General features: G+C 35.9%; 1 protein-coding gene across 1 annotated transcript in view; it reads right to left on the reverse strand.

The window, feature by feature from the left end:
* LOC145276735 (neuroendocrine convertase 1-like) overlaps positions 1 to 12,952 on the reverse strand; it is a 463,447-nt gene that overhangs the window by 20,791 nt on the left and 429,704 nt on the right. The window contains exons 9-10 of the mRNA XM_080127958.1: positions 8,131 to 8,340; positions 4,361 to 4,461 (exon numbers count right to left, since the gene is read on the reverse strand). Coding sequence (XP_079984084.1) covers positions 4,361 to 4,461; positions 8,131 to 8,340 — 311 coding nt within the window. The remainder of the gene's footprint in view (positions 1 to 4,360; positions 4,462 to 8,130; positions 8,341 to 12,952) is intronic.

A 12,952-nucleotide genomic window follows, 5' to 3' on the forward strand; every position in this document is an offset into this window, starting at 1 on the left:
GTTATCCTTTGCGATTTCTTCAAGTAATTCCTCTGTCGTAATTGACGTTCTGCAAATAGTTCCTCTGTACGTTGTTGGTGTTCTGCCAATTGTTTGTGCAATTTCTTTTGATGGTCCTCTGTACGTTGTTAGCGTTCAGACACTTCAATTTACAACTTATGTGTTAACGCTAATTTTAGTTCGTCCATTTTGTCTAGTTGAATTTAGCAATTTTTAAAACGTTCGTTGTCTGGTTAGACTTAACAAAACGTTTTGGGTTCTCAGGACAATAAAACAAGGGCGCGCACACACACACACACACACACACATATATATATATTCAAGCAAATATTAAATACAACGGAGACATTTTGTCTTATAATTCTTTTTTTTTAATTTTTCAATTTTTCGTATTGTCTTTTTTGTTTCAAAATCAAAGATATTAATAAAGGATCCATACATGTTGCTGTTACGAGCGCTTTCGATTCGTCTACGAATCATCAGGTGTTAAAAATACAGGATTGCGAAAATGAGGATTAAAAATGAAAACTAAAATATATATAGTCAGTGATGAGTTAAAATAAAAGTCGATTAAGAATAAAAGTCGATTAAAAATTCGAGTGTTAAAACTAGCAAGTTCGTAGACACCATGTACGAAGTCCGTCCAACACGGACTACGCAAGACATTTCAGAACGTTACTGCTTTTTTGAAATGCAATGTCATTTATATTAGGTTGAAGAGTTCTAATGTACGACGCTTCAAGAATCTTTAATTTTTTTACATTATTTTCCCGTTGTATAATTTTTGTGTTGCCAACGAGGACCTTTCTAACATTGGAGGGGGGACAGCTATGTTCTTTTTTTTAAATGTTTGTAAATCGCGCTTGTGTCTCACTGACATCACCACGAATTACGAACATTCTCATCGACTGATCATCCAAAAAAAAGTTAATTCTCTATACCATGGATCTATCATACTGCCTACTAACACACAATTTTACGTTAACCTTTCAGACTACGAACTTACAGACGCACAAAAAGAATTCTTAAACCTTGGACCTAACTGTTACCTCACACCACAATTCAACCATCAAAACAAAAAAGCCGAAATTGAATTTACTTTATGAACGTATTACTAACCTAGAAAAAGAAAACAAAATCACCACTCACCCTGGGTTAAGAGATATCCTAAAAGCGGAAGCTATAAAAACCCGATTCTATAAAAAACACAACTCGGTACTTACTACCGATTTAAAAAATGCTGCCAAAGAATTACGTAACCACCCTAATATAGTTATAAAAAAAGCTGATAAATCCAATATTTTCGTCATTCTCAATAAATCCGATTATGATGAAAAACTTAAAAATATTATTAATGATAATACGAAATTTAAAAAAATTAGTAAGAATCCTACTAATACACTTAAAACGCAAGTCAATAAACTAATTACAGCTAATAATGCACAAATTGGTAATTATCAACTCCCTAAAATAATTGGAGACTATAAACCTGGTTACTTATATGGCACAGTCAAGACACATAAACCTGATTTCCCTCTCCGACCTATTATATCCCAAATTCCGACTCCCATCTATCGCCTAACAAAAACACTAAACGAACTTATCAGCCCATATATTCCTAGTAAATATAGCGTTAAGTCCACACACGAACTAATACAAATATTAAAATCAATGCAACCAGAAAACAAAATAATTTCTTCCCTTGACGCAGAAAGTTTATTTACAAATGTACCTGTGGTAGAAACAATAGATATAATTATCAAGAACATTTATAATAATCCATCACTCCCTCCACTTAAAATTAACAAAAGAGTTTAAAAAAAATTGTTACTAATTTGCACTACAGAAGTACCCTTCTATGACCACGATGGTAACATTTATACTCAAATAGACGGTGTGGCAATGGGATCAGTCCTCGGACCAACCCTAAGTGAATTCTACATGGCTGACTTAGAGAACAAAATATTTAAAAACAACATAAAACCCCCAATTTATGTACGCTACGTGGATGACATTCTTATTTTAGCTGAAAATAATGAACAGATATACCAATTACAGCACCTCTTTCAAGAAAATTCAATTTTAAAATTCACAGTAGAGTTAAATAATAATAATAAAATTCCATTTCTTGATGTCCTTATCGATACGTCTAATAACACTTGTAATACATCTGTATATAAAAAAACAACTAGCATAAACTCTTGCCTCCTGAACTTTAAAAGTGAGTGTCCACAAAGGTACAAAATAGCCATAATAAAAAATTTACTAAGTCGCGCTAAAATGATATCCTCCACAAAAAAGCATTGCTAACTGAAATAAAAAACATTAAACAAGTACTCATCAATAATCATTTCCCCAATTACATTGTTGATGAACAAATAAAAAAAATGCTACAATCTTCCGATAACCAAAATAATAATGTTAGCCAACACCGCAATGCAAACCCCATTAATATATTTTACCAAAATCAAATGACGCCTAATTTCAGAATCGAAGAAAATGCAATAAAAAATATTATACGAAGATATTTGACGCCTGTTGACAGTAATTTTAAAATTAAATTTATTATCTATTATAGGAAATTTCGAACACAAAACCTTGTGGTTAAAAACAACTCTTCACCGGCGATAAAAACGTTGGAGCAAACCAATGTAGTGTATAAATTTAAATGCTCTATTGGAGAATGTAACTCCAAAAATAATACATACATTGGGCATACAACAACAACGTTGTCCCGGCGAATAACTATGCACCTTAACGAGACAAGCGCGATTTACAAACATTTAAAAAAAGAACATAGCTGTCCCCCCTCCAATGTTAGAAAGGTCCTCGTTGACAACACAAAAATTATACAACGGGAAAATAATGTAAAAAAATTAAAGATTCTTGAAGCGTCGTACATTAGAACTCTTCAACCTAATATAAATGACATTGCATTTCAAAAAAGCAGTAACGTTCTGAAATGTCTTGCGTAGTCCGTGTTGGACGGACTTCGTACATGGTGTCTACGAACTTGTTGGTTTTAACACTCGAATTTTTAATCGACTTTTATTCTTAATCGACTTTTATTTTAACTCATCACTGACTATATATATTTTAGTTTTCATTTTTAATCCTCATTTTCGCAATCCTGTATTTTTAACACCTGATGATGATTCGTAGACGAATCGAAAGCGCTCGTAACAGCAACATGTATGGATCCTTTATTAATATCTTTGATTTTGAAACAAAAAAGACAATACGAAAAATTGAAAAATTAAAAAAAAAGAATTATAAGACAAAATGTCTCCGTTGTATTTAATAATATTTGCTTGAATGAAAAAATGCTGCCTATATATATATATATATATATATATATATATATATATATATAAAGGTTATGAGGGTTTTTTGAAGCATGAAAAACGATGTTACTTTCTGTATTTAATATTTTTATTGTTATTTTGTATATTTCAAGCGGACCTCCGCTCTTGGGCACAAAAAAAGTATCTAAATGAAAAAGAAAGCTCATATATATATATATATATATATATATATATATATATAAATCTAGGGAAACGGTCGTTCAACCCCCCCCCCAAAAAAAAAATTAAGTGTATATTTCCCTGTGAAAAAAAAAAGATAAAGCAACGATTTGTAGATTTAGTAGAGAAAAACAGCGAACTTTTCTTTTTTTTTTTGCAAAGTACCTTTTTAGTAGCGACAAACTCTTTTTTTTTTTTTACAGAGTAAAGATTTATTACCTTTTAAGTAATGATGAACTTTTTTCCCAACTCCTTTTCGTTCCATAATTGTCTGTTTTTTAAGGTGAATTAACAGTTGTTAATTATTATTATCAATAGTTGTTAATCGTATTTTTCAAAACATTTCTGCGAGTCCTTCAGTCGCAGGTGTTATGCTACACTTTCTTAAGTGCGATAAACATCTGAGTTCAACGTCGTTAATGTTTTCAGAACATTATTTTAGACGTGACTATGTTTCTTGAATCCAATGCCGTCAGTGTTATGGGAACACTGTTTTAGACGTGAGTATGTATCTCGAATCCAGTGTCGCCAGTGTTATGGCTCGCAAGTAGCCACCAAGAAGAACAAAACAATGGAAAACAGTTTAAACATGTATTACATGAAAAAAACGGAAAGGTTACAAAGGAAAGCTAACAAACGAATAGTATATGTAATTCACCGAGCATGCGAAAGTCGCTCTGGAATTAGACCCCCGCCCCCTGGGACCGTCATGCGTAAACTTTATATGGACGATGGATTAGTCCATTTGGAGGGTGGTTACCCACAACACAAACAAAAAACAATAACAGAAGAAAGAGAGCAACTCTGCGATTACGTTTGTTTTTCACTCAACTTACTTTGATTCGAGGAGAAGTGCAATGATTCCGGCAGCAATCGGAGCCGAAGCGGAAGTTCCCGAATGTGCTGTGGTGCATTTATTGTGGAGATCAGCACTCACCTAAAAAAGAAGGCAGATTTATTTTCGCATAGAAATATGTATGGAGGAGGATTTAACTACTTGTTTGCTCTATTAAATTAATATTTCTTACTTGTGCTTCTTGTTTTATGATGATCGTCATATTTTACGCTACAAAGCTGCTCGCATGTAAGTATCCCGTTCAATCAATGATCTACATTGCCTACTACAATCAGAACCGCCGAGTAGACCGACAGTCGCTAGATAACATTTTAAATGTTAAAGTTAGCGCATAGTCTTTTCGTACACTTTTGCACATGTGCGTTTTTGCCCGTGAGCGACCAAGTCTTTTTACATACGTGCGCAGTTACTTGTCTTATTCTTTTTGTTTTAACTCTATTTCACCCTCCCAATCATAGCATATTGCGGTTTGGATATAAAGGGCTACTATTTTTGACCAGGGGACTATGTAAGGAAATGAGCGATATGTTAGTTTACATTACATTTAAACTTCTGCATGTCACTATAGTCAGGGAAGCAGGAAATAAGAGGAAAGAATAAAAAAAAAATGGCGGCCTGAGCCAAGAAGATATTAGAATAAAAGATTTTACGGAACTAGAGATCTCTACAGCGAAGGGGTGAGATTTTTGTGCAAAACGGGGTTGTCGGGTTTATGTACGCCCTGTTGGTAAAAGCGCAATGAATTAATCAGAGCAGATTCCAATAAAGCCATTGTAAAATAGGTACAGTGATGCAACATTGCAGCGATGGAAGAGGAATAGGGGCTTGCTTGATAGTGCAGTACCTATTAGATTATGCTCCTGAGAGAGAAAGAGAGTGAGAGAAAGAGAGAGATAGATAGAGAGAGATAGATAGAGAGAGAGAAAGAGAGATAGATAGATAGAGAGAGAGAGAAAGAGAGAGCGAAAGAGAGAGAGCGAAAGAGAGAGAAAGAGAGAGAGAAAGAGAGAGAGAAAGAGAGAGAGAGAAATAGAGAGAAAGAGAGAGAGAAAGAGAGAGAGAAAGAAAGAGAGAAAGAAAGAGAGAGAAAGAGAGAGAGAAAGAGAGAGAGAAAGAAAGAGAGAGAAAGAGAGAGAGAAAGAAAGAGAGAGAAAGAGAGAGGGAGAGAGAAATAGAGAGAGAGAGAGAGAGAGAGAGAGAGAGAGAGAGAGAGAGAGAGAGAGTCAGAGCGAGATATTAGTCGTGGATACAGCAGCGCATATGTACAGCAATACTCCATTACTCCATGCATGAGTGAATGGTTACTTTGTAGAGATTCATTCTTCGATCATTGCTTTTCCATGCGTTGGCCATAATCCCCCTGTGGTTGTTAATCTTCGAGTTAGCTCATGACGAATCTATTTATGCACGAAAACTTGCTGGCTTTCGAATGCTTTACTTAGAAAGAGGTTGTTCATGGGGGAGAGACCAATATCTAATTTTAATTGCTTAAGTTAAGTTTCCAGACTTTTTCGTATGGACACTTTTATTGATAGTGCACACATGACACTCTCGTCCCCTTCAAAGTAATCTCCTCCGGCTGCAATGTACTTGTACCGTTCTAACAACTTCTGAAGATACCATGAAAGTACCCTCGTGAAAGCATGTCAATGACCCTCGTAACAGCTTGTTTAAATCACCTCAATTGTTTCATAGCTACAGCCTCTAAAGTGTCCCTTGAGCTTAAAAAAGAACCAGAAGTCACAGGGAGCAAGGTCTTTACTATAGGCAGGGTGAGGACTTGCCTTGATGCATATCTTGGTCAAATAGTCTGTGACAAGGATAGGGCACCCTTGAGACAAAATTCGCGAAAATATTCTGCATCTTCAGTTCCTCGCAAGTAATTGTTCGTACAGTTCCCACACTGACATCAATCTGTGCACGTATTGTTCGTATAGACATACGATAGTTTTTATCCATGAAATTTTTATTTGGCCAATCAACTCTGGTTTACTGACTTTCTTACTCGTTCCACACCTCTCATGATCTCTCGCAAACTTCCGACCTTCCTCAAAAACTGATGCTTGATTCATGCAAGATAGTCCAAAAGCAGTCTGAAGCATTCCATGCATTTTTTATGTATTTTTTTAAGTTTAAATTTTGTTTTTACATTTTCTTTCATATTGTTCTTCTAACGTGCCCTCACATCTAGATTGCACTTTTTAAATTCACCAGATGTGATAATCAGGCATTAGTATAGTATATTCCAATTCCTGCTATAGCTGTTCATTTGAACCTTAGATCTTAAAAAATGGTCAATCATATAAGATGTATAGCAACAACATAGTGAATTTTCGATAGTCTAAAACAATTTAAAATGCCTGTACTAAAAAGTGTTGAAACATATTAAAGACACCTCGTAGTCTTCAGATGGCGGCGCGCGGGTAGAATCTCAAGGCAACGTCCACTTAGGTTTGCACATTGTTTGACACATCTTGTCTGTCCTGCTTTTCGACTCGAATTAACTTTTAAAAGTCCTATTATTTCTCTTCTCAGAAGCATAACGCCATTACCTCCTATATTTTGACACCTGCATTTCTAGCGCATTCTCTCAGAGAAACACGCCGTATAACCACTTCGACCTAAGGATATATATATATATATATATATATATATATATATATATATATATATATATATATGCGTTTTATTTTTTATTACCGTATCTTTCTGTTAAGTTACATTATTGTTTCAGCTACTTGGCCGTTTTTTTGGCCGTCTGTAGCATCCTCAGACTTTTACAGCCAAGTAGCTGAAACAATAATGTAACTCAGAAAGATACGGTAATAAATAATAAAAAATAAAACGCATATCTGCTCTACAACAGTATTGAGCACTTTCTTCAGTTTTTATTAATTAACATTTCCACTATATATATATATATATATATATACATATATATATATATACATATATATATACATACATATATATATAAATGTGTTTTGTATATTCATCTATAAACGAACTCTTGTATAACCCCCTTACAAGTAATGTGCCTCCTCCATCATAAGTGAAGTATCTCCTTCTCTCCATATGTGTTAAGAACTGTTGGATCATATCTCCCAGTCTGTATTAATAATATGAAGTCCTCTCCAAGAATCATCGCAGTCTGTTATAAATATCTCCCTCCGTATTTATCATCACAGTCGTCATGATGTACAAAGAACCGTTATAAATGTCTTCCCTCAGTATTGCCACCATCATCGTAATTCCTGTATTATAAGTCCTCGTCATACATGCCTCCGATATGAACCCGTCATTTCTCACAATATGACCACTCCATGCAACCGTACAGTCAGGGAGGCAAGAAACAGGGAAGGAATTCCAAAGTTTATCAGTCTGAAGGAACAAACTATAAGAGTAGAAGAGAAGTTTGAGGCATCTAGAAACTTTAACAATGAAGGAGTGGGATTTTGCTACATGTCAGGTTACTTGGTGCGTGGAGAGGGCACAAATGCTATGAGTTTATTAGAGTACATTCCGATAAAGTACTTGTGAAACAGACACAGGTATACAACATTGCGGTGATGGTACAGGGGTTGGAGATTAGGCAATAGTGCGGGTCCTATTAGATGTGAGACTTTGTTTTCAGTGAAATGAGGAATGCTCTATGCTGGACAAATACCATAAAAAATGGTTATTCGATTCGCACTGATGGCTAATCAGTTGCTAATTTCTCATTACTGAATCAATATGCGGAATACTTACCACTCCAGTATTGATGAGACTTCCTGAGAACGTGCTGGCCATAATGGAGGCACACATTTCTGTGTACCAAGGTTTGTCCATTTTCGACGTCACACTCGTCACCGAGATTGTGTAAATACTGGCGGCGTAACCATCACAATCGCAGTTATCGTCATGAAGGCCTCCGTTGCCCGAGGCCCAAACGTAAATGCTGCCCTTGCCATCACGACCCTAGAAAAGAAAAGAAAACAAACAAACAAACAAACAAACAAACAAACAAACAAACAACTGCAAAAACACCCCCAAGGGATCGGGAGGAGAAATTGTTAGAAAATTAAAAAAAACTCGTTACATTAAGATTTTCTTGATTGTTAACAAGTTTTCAACCATAATTACAAACAAAAGAACGAGTTAGCGTTAATTTGTAACATTTGACATTCGCCTTTCTTAAATATCAGAGTAAACAGTTCATTTAAATGGTAATGACATCCTATTATTCAGTATAATAATAATAATAATAATAATAATAATAATAATAATAATAATAATAATAATAATAATAATAATTCTGATTTCGTTTATCAATGCCCTTTGGAAAGGGATGGGATTCATTTCCAGAGGATTTCCCTTAATCCCGGCTTCAAACCAGGAGCTTCAAAGATCAAGGGTTTTCCTAAGGATGTTGGTGGTACCAACAATAGCAGAGGTCTTAATGCCGCCTAAAACATCGGGGATTTGTAGTTTTTTCAATTGTCCTTCCAGAGGATCCTGGATATGACTTTAAACTATATCCAGTGGTGAGGCCCCAGCTTGCGGGCTTTGTGGAGTGTGGAGGCACCCTTTAATTGTTATTGCTCCCAGGTCCACTCTGACCCAGAGTGGTAGTACCTGTTAGGGTCCCAACTATGGGTTAAATAGAAACTGACTTAAAAAATTGTTCTTCAAAATCACTGGATTCGGCATTAAATAACCTGAAAAGGGTTGATATACCGTAAAACAAAACCTTCCAGACGACTTGATACTACTCCTAGTACCAACTACGACCGGGATTATTTGTGTTTTAACCCCGTGTATACGCCTTATCCCAAAGGCCAATGGAGCATAATTGCTCCACTTCTCATTCTCATTCTCTGTCAAATTCCTGTCCCAGGGTATTGAAAAGTCTACAATCTGCCAGTTTTTTTAGACTTTGTCAATAACGACCAAATCCGGACGATTATGTTCCAATTGCTTGGTCGTTATGGCACTTTTGCCCCACCATACCTCTACCTTGCCATCCTCACTTGTTCTCACTTCATCAGGCACCTCCACAAACCATTTTCCAGCACACTTCACCCGCACCCTCTTACACACCTCCCAATATATCTGGAGTCCCATGCGATCGTGTCTTTTGCGATACTCTCTCTGGGCCAGTCTACTACACTCTGCTGCAAGGTGCGCAATTGACTCTGAGGTCTTACCACAAATCCGGCATTCTTCAGCAATTTCCTTTCCTAGAACCACTTTTTTGAACAATCGTCTTCCTAATGCCTGCTCTTGTGCTGTACAAACAAAATCTTTAGTACTCTTAGACAGATACCCAGCTCGAAGCCATTGCCATGATCTTTCATCAGCCACTTCTGCTATATCCTGGAAGAACCTTCCATGCATTTTCTTCCTAGCCAGTTCCTCTGTCCGTTCTCTATCCATACGTTTCACATAATCAGCCTTGGTCTCACGGACCTCCACTTCATTGGCCACAACCTTAATCACCCACTCCTCACTTCTAACCATATGCTCCTTCAAGGACATCTCCTTGGTTCTAACACAATCTTTTACACTTTTTAATTCTCTCCCACAGTCTTTCGTCTTTTGATACAGCCTTGCTACGGTACTTCGAATGTGAAATATACCAAACATTGCTAAAACCTTTCTTGTTTTGATATCCATAGCATGCAAATCCTTGTCAGACCATTCTAAAATTCCCGCATTGAATCTCAAAACACTGACTGCCTATGCATTCACTGCTTTCATCAGGTTTCCTCCATAGTTTCGACTTTGCAATTAGTTTCACTCTTCTAAGATACTCCTTCCTAACTTTCTCCTTCATTTCTCTGTTCATGAGGCCTACACCCTCTAACACTCCCAAATAATTATACCCTGTATCTTCTCTTTCATGATTTCTCCATTTGGCAGCACTATTCCATTCGAATGAACCTTTACTTCTCTTTTCATCACCAGCACTGCGCATTTACTAATCCAAAACTCCATCCCAATGTCTTCTGAGTATGTCCCCATATGTTCTACCAGTCTCTCCGTTTCATTTTCATTTCTACCGAATATTTTCAAATCATCCATAAACAGTAGATAGTTGAGGCATGTGTCACCAGATCCAAAGTTATACCCCAGTTTTTCTCTCTCCAAGAGGATGCTCAGAGGCATCATTATCATTACAAAAAAAAAGCGGCGATAACGAATCTCCTCGAAATATTCCACGTTTAATGCCAACCTGCCCCATCATCTCTCTGTTTGCTGTCAGCACTGTTTTCCATTGAGCCATACTTGTCTCCAAAAGCCCTACCACATTCTCAGCAACCTTCATAATCAATAGTGTTTCACGTATCCATGAATGAGGGACCATGTCATAAGCCTTTCTGTAATCGATCCATGCCACGCTCAGATTCCTCTTCTTCTTCTTTGCATCCTGCATTAATGCTTTATCAATCAGAAATTGCTTTTTAGTACCTCTCGAGCCTTTCCGACACTCCTTCTGTTCGTCAGGAAAAAACACCATTACTCTCTAGATGTTCATAAATTTTCTCCGCAAAGATTCCAATCAACAGACATGTAATTGGTCTATAATTATTGGCATCTGTTCCCTTGGCAGGATCTTTCCTAATCAGTGTTGTTCTTCCCTTCACAAGCCAATTAGGGACATCTCCTGATTCTACGACCCTTTGCAGGGCCGCAGTTAAAGGTGGATAAAGGCATTGAAACTGTTTAAACCAGAAGCCCATCACTCCATCTTGACCAGGTGCCTTCCAGTTTGTCATCCTTTGTATGCCAGCTTTAACGTCATCGATGGTTATCTCAACTTTCTTCATCTGCTGCATTTCTGATACCCTTTCTCTGACCTCTCCCAACCAGCTAGGCTTCCTATTATATCGCCCTTCGACAGACCAAATCCCAGTCCAGAACTTCCTTGCATCTTTTGTATTTGGAGTGTTGTTATTTCCCGCCTGTTTACTACCATTTAATTCTTTATACAGCTGAGACTGATTGTTCCGGAAAAGGTTGTTCTACCGAAATGCAGCACTTTTTCCAACAAAGTTCCGAATTTTCATACCACCAGTGTGGGCCTCCTCTTTCAACGTTGTTAGAACGTTCATCGTTCCCTTTTCCAGCAATCTATACCTACTTTCAAGCTCGTCCTTAGCTTTCTGTCCTAGTTTAACTCCTTTTCTTATTTATTCGATTCTACCAATGTCTTTCCGCCACCGTTTAATACTTTCTTCAAGCCGCCTCGGCCAGTGTGGCCTTCTAATCTTCATTTTTCCCTTTTTCTTCTGTAATAAGCCAAGACGATTCGCAATAACGTATGACGCTGCATAAGAAATCTTTTAATTTCTGTAATCGATATGTTCTTTCTTATGATGTTGTGAATTACTCCTTGAACTATTTTTATCTCGCTTTTCACCTTCCGCCTATCACTGCCCTTCATGCTTGGAACGTCTATGATCTCGTCTCTAAGAAGAACCTCTCTTAACTTCTGAAGTACTTCTATTTCTAAATAATAATAATAATAATAATAATAATAATAATAATAATAATAATAATAATAATAATAATAACTAGCAGAACCAGTGGAAATTCCACGGTAATTGATAATTTTAAAAACATATAAATAAAATGAATAAAAATACAATCAAACAAAAAACGACAAATTTAAAACAATTTATTAGCAAATTCCCTTTTATTTTAAAACTAAAAGGCATTGATTAAAAAAAATTAAATTACATTTTTTAAAAATAGTTTTTAATATAAATAATAAAAGAACAGGTGTTATTTTTTAATTTTAAAAAGAATCTATAATGACTTTTTCTTTTAATTATAAAATAAAATAGCTAAATTGAAACCGTAAACAGACAGCCATGTTTTTTTTTGTTTTGAAAATCTTTGGATAGGAAATTGTTTTAAAGATTTTTAATTAATAAAGAGCGACTATATTCGTTTCTTATTTATTAATGATGTTTATTAATGATGTTTTTGTGACACCGGTTAAGTTAATATTTAGAACATAATAATAATAATAATAATAATAATAATAATAATAATAATAATAATAATAATAATAATATATGGGCAACATAACTAGTAAGATACTCTGGACCGTTCAGAGGGTGAACTAAAGATAGAACTGAGATAGCTCGATCAGAAGACAAGGGAACTCATGACCATGCACTGCACTCAAAGGACGATGTTAACCGACTCTACATGAAAAGGAAAGACGGCGGGAGAGGACTAGTTTGTATAGAAGATTGTGTGAATGGCACCAAAAATAGAACTAGAAAAATACATAATGCAGAACCCTGCAAGGATTATTATGGCAGCGGGAGACACTGAAAAAAAAATCAACGAAACAGAAAACAGAGAGACAAAGGATAAGACGAGAGAAGAAAAACGAGAAGAAAAACAACTACACAGACGATTTATAAGAATGATAAAAAATGAGAATAACAGAAAACCCCGGTTCATGGATGCAAAAAAGGATATGTAAACCCAGTAACTGAAAACCTAATAACTATAGCACAAGTCAATAAGAACCAACCACAGTAAAGCAAAGATCGACAAAACGCAAGAAAAC

Source organism: Euprymna scolopes, chromosome 5 (genome assembly GCF_053919585.1).
Source record: "Euprymna scolopes isolate OS-2025 chromosome 5, ASM5391958v1, whole genome shotgun sequence".
NCBI lineage: Eukaryota > Metazoa > Mollusca > Cephalopoda > Sepiida > Sepiolidae > Euprymna > Euprymna scolopes.